The 26,965-nt window shown below is 39.4% G+C and overlaps 1 protein-coding gene across 3 annotated transcripts in view; it reads right to left on the reverse strand.

Moving 5' to 3' along the window:
- Positions 1-26,965, reverse strand: part of SH3D19 (SH3 domain containing 19) — an 83,019-nt gene that overhangs the window by 7,756 nt on the left and 48,298 nt on the right. For 2 of the 3 annotated variants that reach the window (XM_082052146.1, XM_082052148.1), the window contains exons 7-15: positions 25,549-26,541; positions 14,995-15,102; positions 11,546-11,658; positions 9,289-9,347; positions 6,717-6,981; positions 5,295-5,363; positions 3,591-3,663; positions 3,148-3,278; positions 570-628 (exon numbers count right to left, since the gene is read on the reverse strand). In XM_082052146.1, the coding sequence (XP_081908272.1) occupies positions 570-628; positions 3,148-3,278; positions 3,591-3,663; positions 5,295-5,363; positions 6,717-6,981; positions 9,289-9,347; positions 11,546-11,658; positions 14,995-15,102; positions 25,549-26,541 (1,870 nt within the window). The remainder of the gene's footprint in view (positions 1-569; positions 629-3,147; positions 3,279-3,590; positions 3,664-5,294; positions 5,364-6,716; positions 6,982-9,288; positions 9,348-11,545; positions 11,659-14,994; positions 15,103-25,548; positions 26,542-26,965) is intronic. The other variant, XM_082052147.1, reaches the window with a different exon arrangement.

Consider the following 26,965-nt stretch of genomic DNA (forward strand, 5'->3'; position numbering starts at 1 on the left):
ATTTACTCTGGAGAACTTTAGATTAACCTGTATAGTTATACACTTTAGGGTTAGATAAATTTGTTTACTTAACGTACAGCTGTATCCTGTCCCATTTTATCTTGTTCTTTCAAGAGAGTAGGAGCCTGACTGTGTTACACCTTGAGGATACTGGAAGAAAGTAGCAAGGCCAGGAGTAAAGAGAGTGCAATGCTGCTGAAGTTAATCAGATTGGCTCACTGTTTCTGCAACCAATTTTATGAAAAACTATGGGAAATGCTCTTCTAATATAGCTCATAAAAGGAAGGAAAGTGCGTGGACTACATCTACATAAACATTTATTATAAAGTGATCTACCAGATTTCTGAAGCCATGAAGTGAATTTTTACACTTTTTTTCACCTGGATGTGAGTTTTATTAAAACATCATAAACTTTATGTTTCGAGAGCCTTATTGTTAAAATATATCTTGATGAAGAAAATGTTAACCATATTAACCTCAGCACAGATAACACCTGCTTCAAAGTTATTTTTCTTTTTACTTCCTAGTAAATCAAAATGAGGAGGAAAAATAAGATTTATCTGACTCACTTGATACATCGTGATGAACAGGGTATTTTTTTCCTGTTGCTTTCTTCTGGAACATCAATCTAGTAAAGCAACAAAAAAAGTAAAGTCTTCCATTTCAAGCTCATGGCAACATAACTACAATAAACTTGGAACTGGTCAAAATAATCTATTTTTCAGCTAAGCATCAGCTCTAGTTATGACCTCTGTGACACTCTAAAGTTGCTGGCATGCTATGATATATGACCATATTAATGTAGATTTTGGGTTTGTATGCCTGATTTCTCATTTTTCAATCTCATGCGTAGGAACACAATTTGATGCTGGTTTACTGTTTCTACTTGTTGCATGACTGATTGACAAAATATGGGACTGGATGCTGCTAGATGCTGTTGCATTGAGCTCCCAACTTTCCATTGGTAATTGCTATCTATTATTTACTAGCACAATATATCACAATAGACAGAATTATTGTTTACATTTATCCTTTCTGGGCTTTGGTAGCCAGCTCTCCTCCAAACAAAAACACTTCTCACAATTCTCATTTGCATTGGAGAAACATAATTTAGAAAATCAATACATGGATATATCAAACAGGAAACATTCAAGTCCTTTATCACAAGAGGACTTCAATTGTAATTTTGGTGTGACATGAAGGATGACCTAGAAACCCTAGCGAGGAGCTTTGGGTTACAGCTCACTCTCGCATGAGCCAGTTCTCATAAAAATCAACAAGAATGTTGCATTAGCTTATGCGAAGGACTGGAGGAAATCACGCTGCCTGTTAGGACACATAATCTTTGCAATGCTCTTGCTAGAAGAGCTGGTATCTGTGGTGCTCTGAAGGGCCTGTGGAAGTAAGAACCATGTAGTATTGTTACTCGTCCAGACCTAAGCTACTACCCAGCTGAATATTATAAAACACACTATAGCGTATTGTATAGCGATCTTGTATCAAGATCAAATCTGACACAAATGAACAGGAGAATTCACTCATTAAACTAGCCTCATGTACTGCATTTGTTTTTTTTTTTTTAATTTTGCTGAAACAAAAGATTTTTGCATTCAAAAGGGTAACCACCTTTTACAAATAAAATAGAAATTTGAAACACAATTTCCCTAGCTTTTATGAAGTTGTATCTGTCTGTATCAATGCTGAATTTGACCCAAATACTCATTCCACTGCTTTACCATAAAATTTTTTCTCTTTTAGCTGTCAGTAGTAACAAGATCTTTTATATTAAATTGTTGGTCTGTGTAGAAGCAGCAAATCAATTTAGCTAACAAATCTTTCTCATGAAAGCAAATTGAGCATGGTGCTACTACTACTAACCCCGACTTTAGTTCTTATTCTTCAGCACTTCTCAAATCTTACAATTTTTCTCCAATAATGCCTAAAACTAAACTAAACAGACAAATTACACTCTCATAGTTACCAAATCTTCACAGAAAGGGTTGTCAGGCATTGGAACAGGCTGCCCAGGGAAGTGGTGGAGTCAGCATCCCCGGAGGTGTTTAAAAGACGCATAAGATGAGGTTCTCAGGGACACGATGTAGAGGTCGACTTGGCAGAGCTAGGGTAATGGTTGGACTCTATGATCATAAAGGTCTTTCGCAACCAACACAATTCTATGATTCTAAATGCTTGGTGTTGTCCTTGTAGCAGCAGTGCTCACCTCTGCCAGGTGTCCCAGCTCAACACAGACACTTTGTGTCTTCAGTGCCCAGCTGCTGGTGCCCAGCGTCGCTTTAGCATTCCTTCATGACCATATGCCTGGTGTGGGGAGCCCAATGGCCCTTCTACTGTCACAAAAGGGACTTCAATCTCAGACTCAGGCTTGCAATAGATTTGACCCAGCTTTTGACGCAGTGAATCACACTGTATCACTTTTAAAGATGAAGCACTCAACTAATTGCTATTGGGCTCCAAACCAGCACCTGTCTCTTGCCTGCCATTTACTGTCAAGTGTCACACTCAGTAACAGGATTGCTTTAAGCTGCTCATTTGCAACCACACAATATCCTTGCACTGTGCCAGCACAGCCATTTGTGCAGCCGCTTAGTAAGCCACTTAGGCAAATTGATCCAGCTGAAAAAAAAAAAATATTCTAGGAAAAAAAAACCCACATATTTCGTTGGATCCAACTGCTGCCCTGACCTCATTCACTAATTGGCTATAAAAGTGGTGATTCCAGCACAGTTCAAGGGAGAAGAAAATAAGAAAAGCTGGGGGGCTAAGGGGAGGCATAAAAAGCAACCGTCTTACTGAGTGTTGATTCCTACATGCAGCTGTAAAAAATAGTCTGCTTGGTAGACTCTGAGAAACTGACAAGCTGACAAAGAGAATCTGGTAAGGGCCATGATTTTCTCACTTGTCTTCAAATTAACAGCAAAATAATCCCCATAACACAAGTTGCTTGTGCCAAATCAAGCATCTTTCTAATACCATGCAAACAAGTTGGTATGTCTTCTGTGTTGCCAGAGGGAAAAGAGATTATCTAAATACAGAATGGAGCTAAATACACAGGAGCTATAGTAAAATAGAACGAGAAAACAAATGCAATAGGATCTTATGCAAGCAATGTACAGAAAGCCTACATACAACTACTTTAACAAAGTTGGCAGGAAATATCCCTGTGCGATTCCCACATTTTCCTCTGTACCACTCGGTATCAATTTTCTCCAAAAGACAAACGATGTCTCCAGCATGAAGGTCCAAGTCATCAGCATGCTCTGAAAGACAGCAGCATCTCAGTTAATGGTAGTTGTCACACTCACTGATTTTCTGTAAGTAAAACCTTCTTAAATACCACAGTCAAAACCAGACCAAGTTTTCAAAAAGTCTTAATTATACTTGATAAACCAGTTAGCTTTAACTAAAAGACTGGCCCAACTATAGCTAAACCCGTGGATTTCAACAACTCTACATGCAGACCTTGCAGGCTGAGCATCCTCATCATTTTTAAGCTCTAATAATTCCTAAGAAAATTCCCATTTGAAAGTCCTGGAGTAAAGCAAGCTTCCAGAATATTCACATTTACTTACCTGCAGGAAAATCATGCAGGACTACAGCATGAGGCACGCTTGTGTCAGAAACTTTTGGAGGGTGGTTTGAATCCTGACAACAACAAATAAATCCAAGTAGTTTATAAATCATGTAAGATACTAACAGAGATTCTCTGTTATGTACTCTGGAAGTAATTTTCTGACTTTGGACACAATGGTGCTCTGGTATCAGAGAATCACCTTTGGAGGCAATGGTTACTATTGGTCACACAGCTATAGGTCTCAGTTCTGTATACCTTTCACCAGTGTAAACCAGAATGCATTTCACCAAAATCTACTTTTAAGCCAGTAAAAGGAAGGGAAGGCATGTAAATTTTCCCAGTATAGACAAAGCCTCAGGTATTTCTGTGGGCCAGAAATCTAGAGTGTTACCAGCAACTCTCATTGCAAGGGTTCACAGAATCACACAGAATCACAGGATGTTAGGGATTGGAAGGGACCTCAAAAGATCATCTAGTCCAATCCCCCTGCCGGAGCAGGAACACTTAGATGAGGCTACACAGGAAGGTGTCCAGGCGGGTTTTGAATGTCTCCAGAGAAGGAGACTCCACAACCTCCCTGGGCAGCCTGTTCCAGTGTTCTGTCACCCTCACTGAGAAGTTTCTTCTCATATTTAAGCGGAACCTCCTGTGTTCCAGTTTGCACCCATTGCCACTTGTCTTATCATTGGTTGTCACTGAGAAGAGCCTGGCTCCATCCTCATGACACTCACCCTTTACATATTTATGAACATTGATGAGGCCAAATTTTGGACTGCTGCTCAGTACTGCATGCCACCAGTTACTCTTCCTTGCTTGGAGAGAATATCCCAGCCCGGCCCTCCCCAGCACATTCGACAGGGGCAGCACATCTGCTGACTGCTGCACGTATTAGAGGGGTGAGCAAGCCACTAGGCTTTGGCTTACAAGAAGATAACACTGAGGGGAAATGACAATTTTTTTGCAAGATCTTTATAAAGAGAAATTATATGGAAAATGTTGAGTCACCTTCTCTATTCCATCAACTAGGTATTTTTAGACTGCACTGATGACAATCACTGTGTGTGAACTACATTCAAACTCATTCATTGCATACAAAAAACCCAACCAAAAAAGCCCAACATGCACAAAGATAAGGCCAGAATACTATGAATTAAAACAGATAACAACAAATTGCATAGAAATCTACTTCAGCCATGTAGGTTTCTGAGAATAATCAAAAAGGCTGCTCATAGCTATATTTTATACTAGCTATTTAATAGTAATGCCCTAAAAACAGGTTAGGTTCTGTAGAAGCAGAGAGAGAAAAATACTTTCAAGTCCGTATGTCAAAGCCAAATCACTGAAATATCATGTACAGAACTTCATGAAACTACTCACTTAATCTTTTGCCCAATTATCAGATACTCAGCCAAGGGAGTGATTACCTCCCCATGAGACAGAGGAACTTTACCAGTTTCCTCTCCCTTCTGGCACTCCAAGTAATTACTGTTGCTCTGCTCCATCAGCAGAATGTCCCTTTGCTATAAGGCAAATCACCATTATTGGGTTTTGCTGGTCGTTTTGTTTTTATTAAAGAAACACAAGGATTTAATAAACCACTATTACATTCCTCAGTGTAACCTTTAAAGCCTAAAGCATTTAATACTTCAATGCAACAGGAGTCTTGCTCATTAAATATTTATCAGCAGAAAAAATGCCTCACCTTACAGGACAGCTCTCCAGCGTTCCTGGGGAGACAATCTTCCTTGGCAACTCCATGAGGCACAGGTTGCTTGAATAGAAACACAGGCAAATGGAGAAGTTTGATTCATTTCTATGCACCCAAAATTCCCAGTGCAAGTGAAAATGGTCAGATGATGGAACTATTAAAACCACCTACTACAGATAACTCATTTAGAAGTCCAGTGGCAAAGGACAAGCTCCTTTGGAAGGCATCCAGAATGGACTGCTGGTGATAAGAACTGCCACTTGGAGAAAGCCAGGTGTTGTCATCCACTTTAAAAGTGTCTTAGCCACTTAACTGGCATCATACCATACGGTACATGGTGTCCAGCAACACACTGACACAGAAATGCATTCATTTGTCATGGAGGGCACTGGAAAAACAACCTGGGAGGAAAATTTTATTTACAGTAACACTTGAGGGCAGGGAATTACTAGTGGTCTGCTACTTTAAAAAATCTCATCTACAAAAACATGTCACGAAGAAACGTGTAAATTGTTGTGGCTACACCAGAGACGAAACAATATGCTTCCCTTATCTAAAAGCTGTTCCTACTATCAACCTAGATTCATCTTTCTTTTCCTTGCTCCTCTGCTCCACCAAGGATCTAAATGCAAGAGTGAAAATCAAAAAGAAGGCAAAAAAAGCTTCTACTTCATGCCGAATGTTGATGTTGTTCATGCTATGACTACATGGGTGTTTTTTTTGACAACAGCACTGGTTCAAGTGATCACCAGCCCTGATCACTGACCAGTTTCAAGTATCTGGGGAAAGACTCTGTCCTGTTTATCTGAAACGTTGATCCATTTATATTTAATATTCCCTAACAACACATGCAAAAACAAAAATAAACATTTTTTATAATGAAAAGGGATGGCATCAATAGGACAAAAATGTAAAGTAAGTGATGATACATTCCTCACTCTTTGCAGGCTTGATTAGGTAAGGTAAACTACTTTTTAAGTTCTTATGCTTTCCCAATTTTCTCAAGCATTTTGACATATACAGAGAAAAACTATATACATACAAAATTATTTAGCATCGTTTTACATGCTGTAATAGAATTCAGAATTGGTGACTGTTAAAAAGAACTCCCCAAAACCAAAAGCTATGCATTAAAGATATATACATGTGTGTATATATATATATATATATAAATATTACATATATACACAAAAAAAAGACACACATATCTATTCTTCACATGTATATATTGCTTTATCCAGTATTACATTACAGTACATATTACTATTTATCTATTAGTATCTTCTAAGGAAGATTATGCTGATAGATGCACTTTGAAAGCCAATCATAGTAACCTACTTTACTACATTTTCACTACTATTTTACCCAACACTGTTTTACAAACAACAGTCTCAGACAGAATACCTCAGCTCTCACCATGTACTTATTGTAGAGAGGATGACCTGGTTTAGGTCTAGGAGGTAATGTTGGATCTGGATTTTTAAAGAATTGACTTTTTGCTCTCTTGGGTCCCAGCTTGAACTTGCTGGGTTTTTTATCAGGAATTATATTAGAAGTAGATCGTGAAAGAGCATCCTTCTGGGAGGAGGTCTTGGCTGCAGAGAGTTTTGGTGGAGGTGGCCTTCCAGGAGCACCTTTAGGTGGGGGAGGTCGAGCAGGTATAATTTTTCCATCCACAGGCCTAAAAATAGGACAAACCATCAGAGAAATATGCATATTAATAAGCCTGCCAGCTCATCCTCCACTGCAGCCCTAGCTACAGAGTATGCAATCAGGAAACATAACTCATGATGACCTGCGCTTTAGAGTGTGTAGTATCTGAAGCTCTCTGGGAATACGTGAACTCTTCAGATACTCAGACTGGATGGTCAAGTCTTTCGACAGATCCCTTGAGTACGCACTTCCAAGACTGCTCACCACTTTCACTTATCAACAGCCTGCCAGCTTTCTCAAGAGCTCACTACATAAGCAGATTTCTTTCAGCAATCCACCTTTAGAAAGAGCTTTGTCTGAAGCTATCTCAGGATGGAGTTCTTCTAGTGGAGAGCTCTAGTGAAGGCCCTGAGAAGCTCTGCTGATCTAGCTGGTTTTCAGGAATCAACCCAGCTCTTTTCCTGGCATGTCACTTACCTGAAGTGATATTTTGGCCTCTGCTGAAACTGATGGCATGTGACACCAGTTTGTACAATGGCATCAATAGCAGAATTTACCATTTTTATGCAACAGATATCTACTGCAGAAAGAAAACACCAGTGAAAATACTCAAGATTTCTGGCAATGCTGAAGGTACCACACTCTCATCAGTATACCAGTAGTTTAGAAACCAAAATCAGAGACTAGCAAGTGACAGTGGTAAATAAAAAAACACAAAACAAAACTAGAAAATCCCTATTCCAAAGCACTGATAAAAAAGCTGCCTATTTAGTACAAGCAAGCCATGACTTTTAGAACCAAAGAGTGGGGTCAAATCAATTATCTGCTAATCAAAAATCGCCTCTGTTATAAACAAGCATTATGTATGTAAATCTTTACCTTCCTCATATTAAGAACACTGGCACTACTACTATTCCACAAATACAATATTGCTTCACTGCTATTGGGAAATCTTTGGTCAGTTACTACCAATTTCTGCTACAATTCTCTCTCTTTTTTATATAGTGTAATTCAGGATAATTATTTACTCGTCTGAATTCCTCAAGGGTCTTTAAAAATTATCAACTGCAACAACTGTGCATTAGTGGATCTTTGGAGTATCCTTCTGTCATATTTTGTGTAATCCACCACTAGAGAAGATATTAGTGCTCTACTAATGCTCCTGATACAAGTTCTCTATTATTACTTGATTATGGATCTTTTTTTAAATTTCAAGAAAAAATTCCACTTCTGCTCAACTTCCACCTTTCCTCTTTCTTAGCCTCATCGTAAACGAAGTATTTTTAATATTGACAAAAGGGGAAATTCCAAGTTAGACTGTATTAAATCTGGAAGCAAACCAACCCCTATATTTGTAAGGCAACTCAACCAAAAAACCCTAACAAGCAATTCAGAGAATTATTACTGCTTACTTAAAAAAAAATAAAAATCCATTTGAGCAGAAGAGTGCAGTTCCAGAGACCCTCAGGAGAATCAGGACTGCTGTTATGCTAAACAGAATGAGGGAAAGTAACAAGCCCATAAGAGGCAATAATGAGATGTTTCTTTGTGGGTACAACCACATTCCTTCCTGTTACTGAATACTTATTATTATTGGTAGCCTAAGTTTAATAACTGCAAGCTTCTCTTGTCCTGATACAACAGAGCAAACTCTTGTGTTTAAAGCCACAGATCTGGAGTGTAGATTCTGAGACAGCTGCAGTGGGCCAGTCAGCCAATGCCTTATCTCCCTCTAGTTGGGCATTTAGTAGACATGAATTTAAGGGTGGGCCAGCTACTCTTGCCTCTGCAGACCTTCTTGTTGGTTAAAAATAATAAAAAAACTAAAGTTATAATTTATTCTGCACCTTCACAGGTGTTTTAGGCCTGAACTGTATAAACTAGCCAGTGCTTCTGGGAAGGTGCTGGCCCAGCATCAGCCCCTTCCAGGATGGCAGCATCTGCCACCTCCATTCCTTCACCACTCAAACCCAGTCACAAGTGCAAGTTCTGTTGATCGAAAGGTCAGCAACATGCAGGAGGTGACGTTCTGCGTTCAGCTGTGGGTGAAAAGGTTAAAGATGCAGAAAGGAATGACTGTCAGCAGCCACTGTACATTAGCTGAAAAGCCAAACAGCTGTCCTCCTATAATCTCCCTGCTCATACTGATAATGTACAAACAAGTACTAACCAGCTAGCAACTTGGTCCTGCCTATTTATTAGTGAGCATACTTCCTACCCAAGTGTACTGAGTTATGACTAGAGCTGCATGACTAGAGTGTCTACATTGAAACAAACTTGGCAAACTAACTCAGAAACACCACTTCTAAGTGAGCCATCGAAGAATTGTGCTTACCTTGGGGACAGGACAGGTTCTAGCTGAGGCACCCCACCCTGTTCTGAATGATCCAACTCCTACAAAGATTCAAAAGAAAAAAACATTTCCTTAGACCTAAGACACAAAAATGATCTTGTTTAAATGAGGCATTTCTTATATTAAATTATACATTACTGACAGGAAAAGCAAGAGTTTCTGGAGCTCTGGGGAATAAAGTGGTAAGTATTATGGTATGTTCTAGCATTTTAAAATCTTGTTGGACATAGAGGGAGTTGTAAATAACCTGGTTGACTACCTGAATCACAGCTTAAATTGTGCATTAGGTATGAGCCAGCCTTCTCTTCCTACTACATGAAAGTCAGGACTTAAGAGCCAAATTCAGGAGAGTCATACAAATGAACAATTTCACTGCCTGTAGGATTCCAACCACTGCAGTTACATTATCAATTTTGATTTAACTTTGACAGATGAAAGACTTTGAACAGGCTTAAAGCAAAAAACATGACATTGATGCAACTCACACAGGACAGCGTCTCTTGCAAATAACTTTAGTTCTCATTAAAGGAGGTACCTAAGTGTGTTTCCTAGAGATCTAAGAGATAAAGCCCAGTTAATCTTGCTTTGGCAGATTATGGCATCACTTCCCCCAGATACCCATCCTGACCCTGCCAGCCATCACTACCATGTAGCAAAGTCAGTAGAGGGGAATATGTGCCATGTCTGAAGGGCTTGGACCACAGTTATAGATTAACAAGTTACCAGCCTTTCTGTCTCCTGCTGTTCATTTTCATCCCAGCGCCAGGAAGTGCTGCCAGCTCTGCAGAACAAGCACATCTGCTTGTGGAGCAGTGTGGTGAATCAGAGTGCTGAATCTGGGTTCAAAAGTATTCTTTTTGAATCAGTAATTTTGAGCAGGTCTGAACGGTCTTGTTTACTTGATTAGAGATACATGTGCTTGAAACTGGTAAACAATTTCTATGATTTTTCCTGCCTAGAAAATGCCTAAACGTATTTTGTGACAAAATTTTGACCCTTGATTAGGTCCTCAAATGAAATGTTCCTGATGTAACGATCCTGACTAGAAAGAAACCAACCTGCCACTTTCAGATGGGGATATTATCCTCATATCAAAAATTTTCCATGTGACAGGGAAGAAATCTGTGCCAACTGCTGCTTATGGTCAATGATCTTTACTGTTCCTAGTTAATCACTTCCACTGACAAACAATATGAGTTCCAGAAGCACAGGAGTTCTTATCTTTCCAAAGATATGAATTAAATGTTTCCGTGGATTTGATGCAGTCTTTTTCTTTAAAAAAAACCCTCTGAAGCTTAGACATGCCTGTCACAATAACCTGGATGATATTGTAAAAGTTTTGGGGTTGCATTGTATAAATGTTATTTAACAACTTGTATTGGAAATTATTTTTTCAGCATTATCCAGAAAAGATGGGACCTGTACTAATAGCCTCTTCAATCACGACGTTTAAAAAACCCTTTATGCTATTAGCAGAGGTAGCCACAAAGACATCTGTTGACAGCTGTCAATCTAGTGAGGGCTTTTGATTTGATCTTTTTATTGCCTGTGGTTTCCACAAGATTCTCTGCCATTCTTGCCATCACAGCACTCCAAATTTGGAAACTCTATGGTAATTTATTAGTTTATTTTCATTCCCTTTTGTAAATATGTGTCAAAGGGCATATAGGAAAAACAGCTACAATGTCTACTGTTACTATGTGCTCAGGAGCAAGGACCAGAGCCTTACTTTCCAGAATAAATGATTCTACTGTGGACTATTAGAAAACAACTGGGAGGAAACAGTTTAAGCAAGCAAGCTTCATTCATATACAGAAAAGCTTCCTCTGGCTGGAAATTAGCACAGACACTGAGAGCTACTGTGTGTATGAAGGTAAAAAAAAAAGATAAATTTCTAAAGGACAATATTTCACTATGTAAATCTCATTGGACTTTGAACCACTTTGTGGTGCTTTTAAAACTAAATTGTAGAATATCCTGATTCCAGCTGCTAACTACAGAAAATAGATGTGATCAAAGCTTAGTAAAATCAACAAAGCACTTTTCAGAACTGACAGCAGTCTAAATTACCTAATTAAATTAGAGAACTTTCTTGTAAGAAAAATGCCTTATATTTTCAAGCAGTCCTTTTTATCCTTTGGTCCTTCAGATAACTCACTTCACAAATGCTTGAGAGTCACAAGAGGTCTGTTAACCAAAGCAGACAAAGTTGCAATACAGGAAAACAGTTCTAACTTACCACTTTTTTCACTAGGTCACCACTGCTGGATTTTCCCACTGTGATATCGGAGGTGTTCCCAATAGGCTTTTCAGCAGGAAGTGGTGGCGGGCTATGTGAGATTTCATTTAAAGCTGTAAAAACCCAAAAGTTCCCAAATTAAAGTCTAATTAAAAGCTCCTTGACATGGACCAACGATAAGTAAAGGAATCCATCTTGGTTTGGGGAATTTTTTTGTGAATGCAACTTCCTTCCTTGAAACCAGAGCAGCCAATGGGCAGGACCACTTAAAGATTAGTGAAAAGGGACATGAAGGAATCATTGCAACTCTGAGGTTGATTCAAGAGTACTTCCCAACCTGTCTAACAGATCTTCACTTTACGCTCAGGACACCGGCATGGTATTCTAGGGTTTCAGGGCCTCAGCTGCAATACTTGTTGACATAATATTAGATGAGTAGAAGAGTTTCTACCCCTGGGAATGTCAGAATCATTACTGGATACCCTGAAACACCATCACCATCTCTCAGCCACATTTCTAAACTGGCTCACTTTTTTCAGCTGTCAGCTCCCGGAATATCCTTCAGGCTGGAAAACAGCTGAGGGTTATTTCAAGTAACCCTGAAAGATCAGGAGACTTGGATGGAAGAATCTCCAGAAAGGTAAAGGCAAGAAAAGAAACTGTTGCCTTCTACAAAATTCAGGGTGACAGAATCAAATCAGAGACAGAAGCTCCCTCATAGTCTCTGAGGAACTAAGCAAATTTAGGACATGGAAGAAGAAACAGTACAACTCTTACTAGGGAAGAGTGACAATGTCCTCATTCTCAATAGAGAACATAAAAACCTGCTAATCACATGCTATTTGCTTTCAACATCTCTGCCACTGCAACCTGGTAAGAACTTGGACAGGTTTTGCTAGCACATTTACCAATTATTTTGTCTTTATTTATTGGAACCTTGCCATCTGTTTTGCAACATATTTGTACACCAAGAGAATTCATTTACTACAAAGAACTTCAGACACTTAAGCTCTTCTGACTTCCAGCAAGTCTTGAAGTTATGTAAAAATATATCTAGACAGCCTGGACATTTACAGACAAAAAAAGAGGAGAGATTCTATCCAACTGAAAACTTCCAGTTGCTCATTTCATGAAAAGTACTCTCAGCAAAGAAACAACACAAAGGAAGGAGAAGTATTGTTTCTTTTAAACACCTCAGTTGCATTACTGTGATCCAAAACGCTGGTGTGATGTTTAAAAATTGATCAGTTAAAGGATATTCTTAGAAGCAGAGGTCACAGTTATTGTGTTGGCAGGGATCAAGCAGGGGGAAATAAGTTAGTGAAGTTCATCAGTCTTCTAAGGTAGTATGATGGATGAAAAGTAAAAACAATACCTGTCAGTAATTGCAAGAGAAATCTTCTCATACCTTACTGATATATAAAAAGCATGAGAGACTTCTTTTTTCTCACCACTTCACATCTTGATATATACCCAGATGTCCTAATTTTCTTGCCTTTACTCTTTCACAAGACCAAAATGAAAGGAAATAAAGGAAGGGAAAAAAAATCCACAAGAACTAGAAGGCAGGTGTTATTTTCAGTGATTTCAAAGTGTAATAACTGAAGTGGAAGTTTATTGCTTCCTTTCTAATCACAGCTTGACAAAAATGCAAATGCTCTATGAGTGCTTTACTGGAGTTCAAATTCTTAAGCATCCAGCTCTGTCCCCTTTTTGGTAGTGCTGGCTGGGTTTTTTTGCTTATTGGGGTTTTTCTTCTAGGTTTGTGCTGGTTCCTGACAGAACTAATCTCCCTCCATACCCATGACAGTGAAAGACCCCTTGCACTGAGACTATGTGGCTCTCTTACAAGGTAAATCCTATTGGTGTATCCATGTTTTACCTTGGCCCAGTTGTACTTTTTTCATTTTTTAACAGCTTACATTTCTGCAGCAGCTCCTGTGTGACAAAAGGCTACTCTGCTTTCTTGGAACCCGTTGCTGTTCCTCCACATGCCATTAATCTTATAGCCACAGCCTCCCATAAAGCAGTCCCTCGCACCCCACAACAACGGTAGCTGATGACCAGCAGTCTCCTGCGGAAAGTTCAGTTACCACTAGAGAGCAGCAAGGGACTGGTTGTCCCCAAATTCAAAAGATAATCCAGCTCAGGCAAAAAATAGAGAAAAATTATATTGTCAAGTCTTTTTTTCTTTTTAAATGGAAATTGCAATTTCCTTTGTGAAGAATTATATCTTGGGTACTTAAAAGTAGCTTGTAAACATATTCTTCCACTTTTATTTATGATCAGGTATTAACAGAAAGACTTTTACTCATAGCTTTATCTTCAGTCTTCTCTGCATTTTTAATAATTTCCGCTGCACTTCTCACGTATGCAGAGGAAAAGAAAACCTAATATTCTAGCACTGGCGTGGTGGTGGCGGGAGAAGGGAACTTGGGAAATAATGAGAGAAGGTCTTAGGAGAGAACCCACCTGGACATCTAGTTGCTACTATTCAGTGTAGTAAAATATGATTTTGAAATATGAGTTTTAAGAGCAATCTGGTGACATTTCTCCCTAAGCTTTGAGGATAAAACATAAGGCTGAACAGCAGCAAGTGTGTACTCCAGTGTACAAAGATCAACACAAAGACCTTGCGGCTTTCTGATAAATTTTCACTCTGAGATACTGTCAGTGTCATTTGTAAAGCTGGAAAAGATTAGAGGTGAAAGGCATTAGGGATACGGTAGTTGTCAGAAAACTATAGTCAAGACCGTGACACAAAATTGAACACATCAGGTTTTTGCATCCAAGTTTTTGCAGGCATTCCTTATTCCCTCAACTGCTGCCAAAACACCTGCTTAAATTGCCACAGATTACAAATCTAACAAGGGTAAAGGGAACTTTTTTATGCAAGCTGCGAAAACTAAGCTTACATCCCAACTATGCTGTGTTTGAAGCAAAATTTAATACACTAACGTTGTCCCTTTGACAAGTGGGAGCCCTGTTCCCAGGAAGCTTGGGAGCAGCATTAAAATATCCTCAGCTGATGTGAGAAGTTAATTTGACCAAAGGTACAGCTCAGTGATGCGGTTTAACTGATGAAACAAGTTTGCTGCTGCTCAGAGGGTCCTCTCCAGCTCTTCCCTGACAGCCTTTAGATCCCCCCCGCCCTGTTTCACTGATACGTGTTAGTTCCATAAGGTTTGAGGGACATCGAATTCAGCGCGAGGGAGGGAGCCAGAGGAGGTAGCTGGGAGGTAGGGAGAGGGGAACATGACTCTCAGCTATTCTTCCTTCCCTTCCCCCACAGTCCTTAGGTTGGCTACTCTGTCTTGTCAAACTGTACCACAAGATTCCTTTGGCGGCTAATATAGCTAGTGAACAGCAACTCAATTAGGAAATAGTAAGCCCCAGTTAAAAACATTTTCTGACAGAAAATTCTCAGGCAATTTGGGAGAAGAACTCACGTTTCCCAGGCTTAGCTGGGATTCGGATCACAGTGGGTTTCCGGGCTAAAGCGGGTTGAGCTGTCTGTTCCTTTGCAGGTTCACTTTTGGTGAGGAACTGAAATGGATCTAAAGAGGAAAAAACAACCAACATGTTTAAAATGTATTTGTTGAACACAAATCTCATCAGGTATTGCTTTTGTTGTTAAGAACATTGATACTTCACATCCAAGAAAGTAATAAAAAAAATACATAAATCAGGCTGATGCAAAGAGCATATTCAGCTCTTTGTAAATAGTATGTTTTTTCTGTACATCTGCATTCATAGTTGACTTAACATAAACATGCTCCAGATGCCTTCTGGGATTATATAAGCCACTGAACAAGAGGCACTGCATTTCTTGGTAACAGAGACCTGAAATGAGGAGGGCTTTAGGGAAATGTTTTCAAAGCAGTTGCTCTAATATGCAGACATAGCTGTGAACACATTCACTAAAAAGTTTTAATCAATAAAATCTTGCCAAAGCTAAACAATCAGCTCTGCAACAGATAAAATGCCTATGGAAACAAAACAAAGCATTTAAATATTACTGACTGAAAAACGTCCTTGCTGTAGAACAACTAATTCCCTGGAAGACTCTGCATTACTTTGTTGATTATAAACCTGGTGTCATGGAGGAGACTGCTGCAGCCCAAGGACTGGGAGTCGTGCCTGAGCTCTGCCCCTGCCTGTACCTATCACTCACTCCTCTACAAGCCTGTCCACTCATTCCACCGCTAAGACAGGAGCAATGTCTTCTATGCTTCACAAACTTAAGCACTGGTCTGTTATTAATAGGCATGGGAACATATGTGCATGTAGAAGGCAGCTGTAAAAATACTTGTACATAAATAAAATGCAAATCAATGGGTTCTTTCTCAAGTACACCTTCATGTCAAAGAGCAATACTTCATTTACGCCTCTTCTCTGTTGTTAACAACTGCTACCTTTTTCTCTGACGTTACCAAAAACTGCACTAAAATGGCAACGCTAATGGTATCGTAAATGTGTAAATTTAGAAACTGGAGAAGCACTCCAGACAATAAATTCTCCATGCTAGATATTCATAGCCCCAAGAACCGAGTTTGATCTCCTCTGGTGGCCTTTTCAGATGTGTAGCTCAATGAGATGTTATTTATTGAGTGTCAGAGTCTCAGAGAAGAAGCACGCTGCGTATCTCTTTAAATTCTTCAGCACCTTTTGTAAAAACACACCCTTCCCCAAAATTACCATCGCACTTTCTGACAAAGTTGGAAGCCCCGTTATTTGAAAAAATTCTAACTTCAACACATAAAAAAACAATTTAAAAGTCACGTAATATGAAGTCATGATTTCTTACAGATAATTTTGGATACTGTAATACACTCCAGTTTATCACTACACTAGAAATCTGTATTAGAATACACATAAGATTTAAGAAAATCCATAAAGACAGTATTTATTTATGAACCACCTCATTAAAAACCTTTTAGCATTTTAATTAAAAAGCTTTGGCATATTTAGAGAGAGGGGAAGATGATCAAGTACATCAAGCTCTGTGGGGTTTTGCTTGTCTGTTGTGGTGGGTTTTGTTGTTGGTCTGTGTCTTTGTTTTAGCCAAAAATAGGCCCAAAGTAATTTCAGAGGGAGAAAACACTGCGTAACATTGAGCTGCTAATTACAGTGTCAGGGATGCACACGACTTGGCAGTCACAGCACCCCTGGTCCCTCTGCCAGTGCCCCTAGGCCCCCCAGCTCCCACTGCAAGCAGCTGCAGCACCAGCGGGACAAGATGCTGCAGGGCCTGTGCCCTCTGGGCCCTGCTCAAATATCCACCTCCTGCCAGCCCCTTGCCTGAGGCTCTCTTCCTAGGCGTATCCATCACGTAGAGGTGTGCCGTGGGGAGCTGTGCCATGGTCTCTCTCAAAGTCAAGGCATCTACCTGCCAACAGGCTCCCCAGACATCTGCCTGGGTACCTTCACGTCACATTTTAATTGTGAATCAAAAGCACATCAATTCCTTCTGCCAGGCTGCTCGCGCAACAGCTTTGAGTGTACACTTCAGGTAGAAAGGATCATGACAGGTCAAGGATTCGTCCGCTGAAGATATACAGGCTATAGTTAAAAATAAACTCTGTTACCATCTAGAGAGAAGATGGCTCCATCACATTATGCCCAAAGACACTGGTGCATCCAGAAACCAGGGAAAGGCAACCTACAATGTTTTAAATGGTTAAGGTAAAAAACCCAGCTTGTCCAAGTTATAGATTAGCACTAGCCAGTAAAAGGTTTAGGTCTCTCCAATGAAAGCTGCATCAGAGCAAGGGGTTTTCTAGTGGAAAGGTGGTCGGTCTCTTCTCCCAAGTAACAAGTGATAGGAAAAAAGGAAACAGTCTCAAGTTGCACCAGGGGAGGTTTAGATTGGATATTGGGAACAATTTCTTCCTGGAAAGGGCATTGCAACAGGCTGCCCAGGGCAGTGATGGAGTCACCATCCCTCGTGGGGTTGAACAGATGCAGACATGAGGTTCTCAGGGACATGGCCTACTGCCAGAGTTAGGTTACTGGTTGGACTTGATGATCCTGAGGGTCTCTTCAAACCAGAATGATTCTGTGATTCTGTGACTTCAAAGTACAGGTGACAAAATGGGTGCAAGCATTCTGGCAGCACAGTCACTACAAGAAACACAAATCCCACTCTTAGAGCAAGCCTGCAGTTATAATTTTCTTTCATTTCTTTCTACCAAAGTCTTGCTAGCTACACTGCTAATGTTTGTATTGTGTTAAAAAAAAGAAGATTAATCTTAACTCTTATGCTGGTTTTCAGAGTAACTTTAGTGTGGCTGAAAAGAGAAGAAAAACCCTGGAACTGGGTTTTCTTCTCTCTTTCGGTTAGCTGGCAACTCCATGACAGACCATGGTGAGATAGTGGGGCCTCGAAGCTCTACTGGCCCATCGGGACGCTGGAGACACAGGGAGAGAAGAAAGGTGAGCAGGGCTCAATCACAGGCTCCTTGGCAGAGCCGGACCATAGGGAACATGCTGGCACATGGAGCACCTTCTCAATGTAGGGTTTTGCAGAGGTTCAGGAAATTCTGCATGAAAAATGAAGAAACAATTTTCCAAAGCCTCTATCTTATAAAAATACAGGTATCGTGAGAACAAGTGGAAATGCTGTAAACACCGCAAATAATCACAGATCTGTATTCTTGTAAATTTATGGAAGACTTAAAGTTGTACAGAATTACTGTTTGTCAGCTGTTAATCATTGCTATGCATAGAAATGGCTTTCTCAACCATTCAACAGTTGGTAGAGGTCTCTAAATCAATAAATCTGATAAGTAATTTTAAAGTTTGAGAAAAGTAATTTAAGGCTGAGAAAACTATTCGCTGCACCTTAGTTTTATACTCATTATCTTATGTTCAGTTATACTGTTGTCACCTCATAATTAGTTTAAAACTCATTACCTTGTTTGTGTTATTCCATTCCCCAGTGTTGGGTTTGCAGCAGAAATTGGCTGAGTAAATGACTGCGCTGCTTTGTGCAATGCGACTGACAACATATCAATTTTTTATGTTGTTTAACAACAATTGGACATCGTTTGAGCATAATTCACAGAAGTGTGAAAACAGAATTGTTAATATACTCATTTAGAGCTTCTCAGCTCAAGGAAATTAATCTGCAAGGCATTTTTCATAACATATCAACAGACTTCTATTGATTTTTTGTATTAAACTTTTACAATGATGCTTAAAGCCTGTGTCTTCCTTAGTCTCACTTTTCTACAGCTTCTGTTTCAAAGATTTATATGATAACATATATTACTGTTCTTGTTCACAGGAAAGACAAATGAAAGCTGTGCATTCAAATAAACTGGTAAAAGAAAGATGATATACAGTGTAGGAGAATCAGCTATGCCCCTCCCCCGACTCTCGTTTACCAGTTTTGTTTAAAATAAAAAATCAGGAGGTTACAGAACAAACACCAGGTTTTGCCCATGTGAGATGGACAGATGGATATCTTTCTGAAACACGTATTGGTGGTCTTTAAGTAGGTGGCAGTAAGATGGTAACAAATGCCTCAGCAGCAATAAGGGCAACCTCCAAGCAAATCAGACATGGAAAGATGAAAGCACAGAATAGTATTATCTGCTGTGAAGATGCTCAGTCCTGCAAGTACTCTCAGTACATGTGAGAACCATGTAGTATAAAAGGTGTTGATGCTGACATTACAATACTTGCTACTACAGAAGTATGCAACTGTGTCTACTTTCGATGTCTAATTAAAAAAACTAAATCAGCTGTCAAAGGCAAGGCTCACACACTGTCTTCACACAGAACATAATTCTTATTGGGCTCTTTCCTGAATACAGAATAGAGCTAACCCATATTGAAAAAATGGTTTTATTACAACCGAGCCCCATGAAAACAAGCTGGTGCTTGTGGAAGCACATTTAACCCACACTTAGGTGAAGATTTTTAACAGGCATTGCTCCCTGTTCACTGCTGACATCTGACAGATTACTAAAAAAGCACAGCAACTCAAGGCCAGCGATGACTGCTTTTGAGGAAAGAGTCTAGTTCAAAGAATGAATGATGTTTACAGGATACATGTGGAGTTTGCAGAAGAAGCCTAGCCATCAGTATGACAAAAGTGCCCAAAGTCAAAGAATTATGTAGAGTCTGATATTGTCTGGAAAGTATATATAAAAAAATGCTGAGAGATGCAATAGAAGATCCAACCTAAATGTACTTGTTGAAAATGCAAGATGCCCTTAACTGAGCAATGAAATATCTCATCCATGGCGTAAGAAAGTTGGAGAGCAGACAAAATAAAATCTACTACTAGAACAGCAAAACTTCTTGGGCTATTGTAACATTTAATGGCAATACAAATGTTTACAGGGTGAAAAACTACAGTGCTACATCTTACAGAGAGACAGACACAAATGGACCTTTGCCGAGCTTTCAGCGCTTTCCTCTCAAAGGGTGGGAATGCCCACACTTAGTACCTCTCTGTATCTAATAGCACAACCGATCAGTGCATTGCTAGCTTGTCCATACTAGTAAAGGTGATAGCAATTATACCACCTTTGGCACAGAAGGACTGCTTATACCAGCACGAGCTAGTACATGGAAGTTAGGAGCCTATTCCTACATCATTAATCTATTTTGGTAGTGCAAGTACAACTAGAATAGTTCAGAGTGCAAGAGCCTTCAGGAGGTCTCTCATCCAACCTCCTGCCCTCAACAGGTCAGCCATGAGATCATGTTGTTAGAAATTGGCTGCATAACCTGGTCTAACTTCAAAAGTTGGATGCCAGAGGGTATTTTGACATACAGTGGGTGACAAAAAAAAACACAAAACAACACCATAAACCTCCCCAATTAGCCTGCAGATTAAGAAACACAGCCTGGTCCATTCTTGCCAGGTGAACAAAGGCTTGTTCACTGGCAACAGATTCAAGTGCCCCAAAACAGGCAAGCTGGAAATCTCCAAAGCAGAGGATTTGTGATGGAAAGCTGTAGGCATACAAAATCTTTTAAATGAAAATGTGAAGGCAAAGAGAAATTGTAATGTTTTTTTTTAAATACCTATCTACCCTCTTGCAGGAATCTCACATGCTTTCAGCAAAGGAAAATAATACTAGTTTATTTATAAACACTTCTTTTAAATAAGCATTTGATTGTTCTTGGGCAATCCTCCTGATCAAAGTATGTCTGCATTTTACATGCCACTGTAAAATAAACAGATTTAATAATCAGATAAGACAGTTGTTATTAAGAACATTACTACTTGTATGCTACCACTTAACAGTATCTATAGACATGGAACTCAAAAGAAAATTCATTTGTATTTGACAACCCAAAGGACTCCTCATCTATTATGTATCTATGATTCAAAAACCTTAATTGTTTCCTGAAAGTACATATAAGGGCGTCTCCTGTGGTAACAGCAGAGTCACTTCCAAGCTCCCTGAAGGCTTCAATTTATGTTTACTAAGCATAGATCTGTACCATCTGAAGAGTTAACGGATGCTTGTTACCACTGCTGCTGGAGAATGACAGCCTTGCAGCAAAACCAACAAGGCAAAGCAGAGACCCAAACTTCCATTCCTCCACCCCACGGTAGCATGTCTTCAGGTAAATCTGGTTTTGTCAGAGGTGTAAGCCAAATAGCAGACTAAAATGGATGAGAGAGCTCACTTTTTTCTGGAGATGATACTTTTGGCAGTAAGTAAAAAAAGGGGATAGGTAACTTTAAAATAACCACAACAAGAGTTATTGGAAGTAACATGGCAGAATCCTAAGAAAAGCTACATTATTTTGAAGATATGTCTGGACTAATCTACCAGTTAGAAACATTTTAATTTTTTCTTTTCCTTCCTGAGGAAGCAATTAAAAACAAACAGCTGCACAATACTCCCACAACAGACAAATTTGGAGTTACCCAAGCAGCAGTTCTGATTGACTACAGCATCACACAAATTCCACCATTCATGCCATAAGAAGGAACAAAACATATAAATGGAGAGCAGCACTGGTTTGGTTGTTTTTTGGAGGTTTTTTTTGCCATGCAGGCAGAAAAGAACTTTTAAACTGCAATGAAGCAGTTAGAGAGATAGAGAGATAATTAAGAAATGCAGCAGTTGTATTACTGTTAGAGTTGAAATACATGAAACATGATGAAGATATGAAAAGAGAGAGCTATCTCCTGCTGGTAAGGTAAGGCTCTCTCTGAACTGCTTTTCAAATCATTTGGTTTAAAGAGAGTTCTGGTATATCAGGCACAGAGCAATAAGTGAATTATAGGCTGTTTTTGAGAGAGAAGACAAGACAGAAGAGTAGCTCTCCACATATGAAAAGGAATGAAAACATTCTAGCAAGATCACCTCCAGCTTTTAATTTAAATATGTGCTTTAAATGCACTGTTACCTTATTTTCTTTGTCCAAAACATACATTCTCAGAACATTTAGCAAGCAGACACACTACACACTTTAACAGAACAACTAATACAAGTTATGGGTAAAATCATGGATCTTCTGAAGACGTGGAATTTACACTCAGTTCAACTTGCACAAGGATTTAATTTCCAAGCCTTTGTAAAAATGAAGTAGTGAGAAAAGAGCCCACTTGACAGACTACCAGAACTTTTAACCTTCAGAAACTACACAAATTCCTGTTATCAGCTATAAGAGAAATGTAAAAATACCCCAGATGATCCAAAATATCACAACTGTCATCCAAAGCATTAGCACCTCAAGATTTAGAGTCCCAAACAGATGCCTTCACATTCCAAATGACTGACTTGAACAGAAGTAATTTCATTAGGATACAAATGGCTTTGAACATTATCTCTTGCCTTTGAGTCCAAAATTATGGCACTTAAAACTGGCACCAATTTTGGCTGCTGACAAAAGGAGCAGTTCTACAGACTTGTCATTCCTGACTTCTCCTTCCTGGCACCTCCCTTGGGCCAACATCAGAGACAGGAGTTGGATGCAAGGTTCTGCCACAGTTCACTTCTGAATCTCAGAGCTGTCGAACTTCCAAAGCTCCCACAGACTTTAAGTGGCAGAGTGGATGCTGAAAGCTTTGAAAGGGATCTTGGAACCCAGAGTCTCTACTGGCACCAGAATGGTTCCCCTTCTCCATATGGGTTGGACAAATATAAAATCATTGATGTTTGGTGAGGGCAAGCTCACTCTAAGAGCTGTGCTGTTGGAAATTCTGTCAAACACTGATGAAAACCACAGGACTGCCTGAGGTAAACTTGAAAGAAAATCATCCAGCCAGCTTTGGTAGTTTTAAACTACCAGTTAAACACTAACAGTTAAACTGGTGAAACTGTAAACGGTTTTGTTGCCAATATTGCTGGCACATAAATAACATTCAGATTTTCAAATAAATTCCACTACTGTGGAGGTGGCTGCCTTCTGTTAGATGAAGCTGATGTCTTATGTCAGTCAACTAATTGCTGTGGAGGCTCTGGATTTATTTTGCTCGTTTCACCTTTTCATTCATACGCTCACTGCAACCTCTGTGCCCTCTCTATCATCAACTGAATGCTTCACCTTCTTGCTTATGCATCAGGCATTAGCAGCAGCAGTGATTGATCCGTCCAGGTCTACTTACATCCATCTAAGTACCAGCCACGTTTCTGCTGTATCAGAAAAAAATTAAGTTTTGTGAACATTGTAATCTGTGATGTAACACTGCTCTTTGACAAACAAGCTGGCGATGCTTAGTTTCAAACACTGCTGCATAAAAGCCTTCTTCCTTTCCGAGGGTTGCCATAACAACAAGTAGAGCACTGTCATTTTGCTAAGTAATGACAATGACAAATTTGTAAGAAATGCAAAGGTCTGGGGAACTGGGACCAAGATTAGCGCTTCTCTTCCTGCCTTTACAAAACATTTTAATGTGGATTCATCTCGCAAATCCTAAGATGTTCCCGTGGGAACCTGAGAAATAGCTAGTGTTAGTACTCTGCGTTGCCTCATTTTTCAGAAAGGCAGTGTGCTTCTTGTGGATGCTTTGTCAAGACGCAGCTCGACATTAGTAATCAAGGGTATAGGGTATGATCTGGAGCTCACAAATGCCTGCAAAAAGGTAGAATGAATCCTAATTTTAGAGTGTAATAAAGTGATAGTACTGTCAGACCTTTTTCCTCTTTAGTACATAAGAAGGAGTTGTAGCACAGATACCATTTTATTGAATGCATAAAATCATGGGCAGGTGACTCAACAACTCAGGAAACTATTACCTGAATAATTCTTCTGTTAGCCATGAGAATGGGAAGTATTTTCTTCTTAATTAAATCAAGAATAATGCCTAGGACACCAACCAGAAAGATGAAGACTGACATTCTTACCACTTCAAGAAAGCTGTTTTTTCAGGTGATTTTCATGTGAGATCAGTCAGCCTCTGATTTAACAGAAGATTTAATGTTCATTCAATTTTTCCAGGTTGGGGGAAAAACAGTCTGTTTTAGGGTATAGTCAAAACATCTGCCCTTTTTATGCACTTTCAAAATTTAAGTATTCTCTTTTCTTGCCTTGTAGTTAGAATAGTTACATTTTTCCCTCTGTTTGTTGCATTTATTAATCAAAACAAAATTACCAAAACTACAAGTTTCACCCTAAATGCACAAAAAGCAAGAGTTATCCCTCACGCTTCTAACTTTCTTCTAAAATCATCACATGAACAGTAGCTGTTCCGTGGCTCCAGCCTCCAGACACAATGATAATTTGTTCCTAGCTAGACACTGTCAATCAGACACTTCTGTAACATATGTACGAAACACTTCTCCAGTCATCCTGTTCTCCTGCCTCCTTCCAGACCTGGTATAGCTTCTGCAGCACTCCTGGAACCTGTCAGTCCAAGAAAAAATGGGCTTATGTTCATGTTGAGCTGATCACCTCTCCTGCAGGATCTTCTCTTGCCTTATTTCACTCCTTTCATAAGCTCCCTTGAGATCTGTATGTGTGAACATTCCAGTCTTAGCAGTTTAGGGATTTAAGGGACTTTCTACATCTGCCTTGGGGTTTTTATGCTGATATAGAGGAGAAATAATAATAAACTAGAACTACTTCTAATTATATAATCCACAAACTGTGAAGAAATCGCATTTGTTAACAATCATCAATATTGATTTACTGTGACAACTACACAGTATCTGAGATTCTCTTTTCAGAAAGCTGAGATGCTTAATAATAAATGAGGTTAAAAAAAAAAGATTAAAAATCATAGTTAGTCCCTTAAGCAGGCATTTTGTATGACAGACCATCTGTTTTAAAGCAGAAGTCTCTCTGGATTATATATATAATAATAAGAGGGAAAAACCTACTGCTATAAAACATAATGACATCCCAATACCCACCTGTGTCTTAAACCGCCCAAAACAGCATTAAAAAAAATGACCTCAAGTGCTTAATGGAATCAAACAAGGTTTATGAAAGGGATGTAGTTGTAGTAATTAATCTGCCCATATGAAATAATTATTTTCACTTATTTGTAAAAATTATAGTTGTATAACAAGCATATAGTTGCATGACAAGATAAGACACAAAGATAGGAAAGAGAAAATAAGCAAGCACTGGTGAGATGGACAGAATATCCCAGTATGTTTGATTGCAAGTTTCCCTAAATGCAACAAACATTTCTGCTTCTCTAGATGACTACATTTCCACTACAGAACTTCAAGCACTCAAATAAATTAGTCAGATTAGGTGGCGAGACATAAGATGTCTCAAGTTCCCCAGAGACAATTGTGATACATTCTGGAGGTGACAACTAGCGCAGAGCATCAAGTCTTTTACCATTATTTTAGTAATCACATAATAAATCCAGCAGGCAAGTTCTGAGATTTATATAGCCCTGAAACCACCTGAGTCTCAAAACCAAGTAATTTCATAGTGATCTTGACATAACAGAAAACAAAGAATTTCATATACACACATAAACCCTGTCAAGATAGGCATACATAACTCACACAGGTTCACACCCCTGCAAAGAGTAACCACAGTGACAGTATAAAAAAATTTCTCCTTACCTGCTGCTGCGTCAGAACTGATGCTATCTTTAACTATACAAGCTGGACTTAGAGGCAAAACATCATCATCAAAACTGATCAGATCTCCTTCCACATCTGGTTTATTCAGCGAAGCAGGTGCTGAGCAGGTGGCTGCAGGTGATGATTCCCCCAGAGACCTGAAAACCTTTTCTTGGGCAGATACAGAAGCCCGTGAGGGAGCAGGAATCGGTTTTAGTGAGGCCAAAGAAAGGGCAGGATTTTCTGAGTAACGTGACTTTTTAGGAACAAGAGGCCTTGGAGCAGGAACAGGAAATTTCTTTTGTCCATTGCCGCTCTCTGCAACTGATCCACTCCTTGCGTCAAGCAAATCACTACTACTACTTTTAACAAGGCCTGGTTTTGGCTTCTTTGGCAGTTCAGGTTTGGTTACAACACTGCTCCCAGCTACTTCAGGTTGAGGCTGCAATTCCTTGGAAAGTGTTGATTTGCTTTCTGTCCATGCATCCAAGTCTCCTGAAATTCTGCTTACCCCTGGCTTTGGAGCAACTACTGGCTTCTTTGCTGTAACAGGTCTTGGGGGGAATGAACGGGGGGTAATTTCTGGCTTTTTTGATAATCCTGAGGTATCATTATTTCCTTGGGATTCAAAAACTTTGATCCTTGAAACAATACTATTTTGGCTCTTTTCTGTACTCATGCTGTCCATTGCCAAGTGATTGTCTAGTAAGCTGTCATCTGAGAGAGGTGACTGCTGATCTGGCGGTTGCTGCCTTTTTGTGGAAGACTGGGTCACTTCTCCATTGTCTATCTTACTTTCAGTATTTTTGATCACAGGTCTGAGATTGCTTCTTGATCTTGGCTTTGGCACAGGACATATCACAGCATTGGGATTTTCTTGGCAGCTCTGACCTTCTGAAATTTCAAAGACTATTAAGGGATTCTCATTTTCTGAAGGAGACCTATTCAGGAGAGATGCCGAAGGCCTAGGAGGTTTAAGAGGACTCTTCCCTGCTAACAGAAAATAAAAGGTTTCAGTTATCTATTTCAGAATGCTTTATTTATGTTATTTTTTTGTCAGCCATCAGGATGGTAAACATTATGGTTTTCATTCAGAATTTACTGCTGCTTGTGAAACTGCCGGTCTCTTTCTAAAAAGATGAATGAAAAAATATATAAACTCTAGAAGAAGCTGAAGACTGCTGAAACGCATGGTATCTACATGTTGTGAGTTCAAATCCACTTGTTAGCTTGCAGCATGAGGCGTGTGCACCAAAGAACAGCATAGTAACTTCTCCAGTTTGGTTTGCACACTTTTCAGTCTGAACATGGAACACTGCTGCTATTCTGATTGGATATCTGAGCTCCTCTGGCCCCAAAGCAATTGCCACTATGGCTGAATAGAGCAAAACTTTCAAGTTTTAATTATAGTCTGATC

Source organism: Streptopelia decaocto, assembly GCF_964273445.1.
Source record: "Streptopelia decaocto genome assembly, chromosome: 4".
In the NCBI taxonomy this organism is placed as follows: domain Eukaryota; kingdom Metazoa; phylum Chordata; class Aves; order Columbiformes; family Columbidae; genus Streptopelia; species Streptopelia decaocto.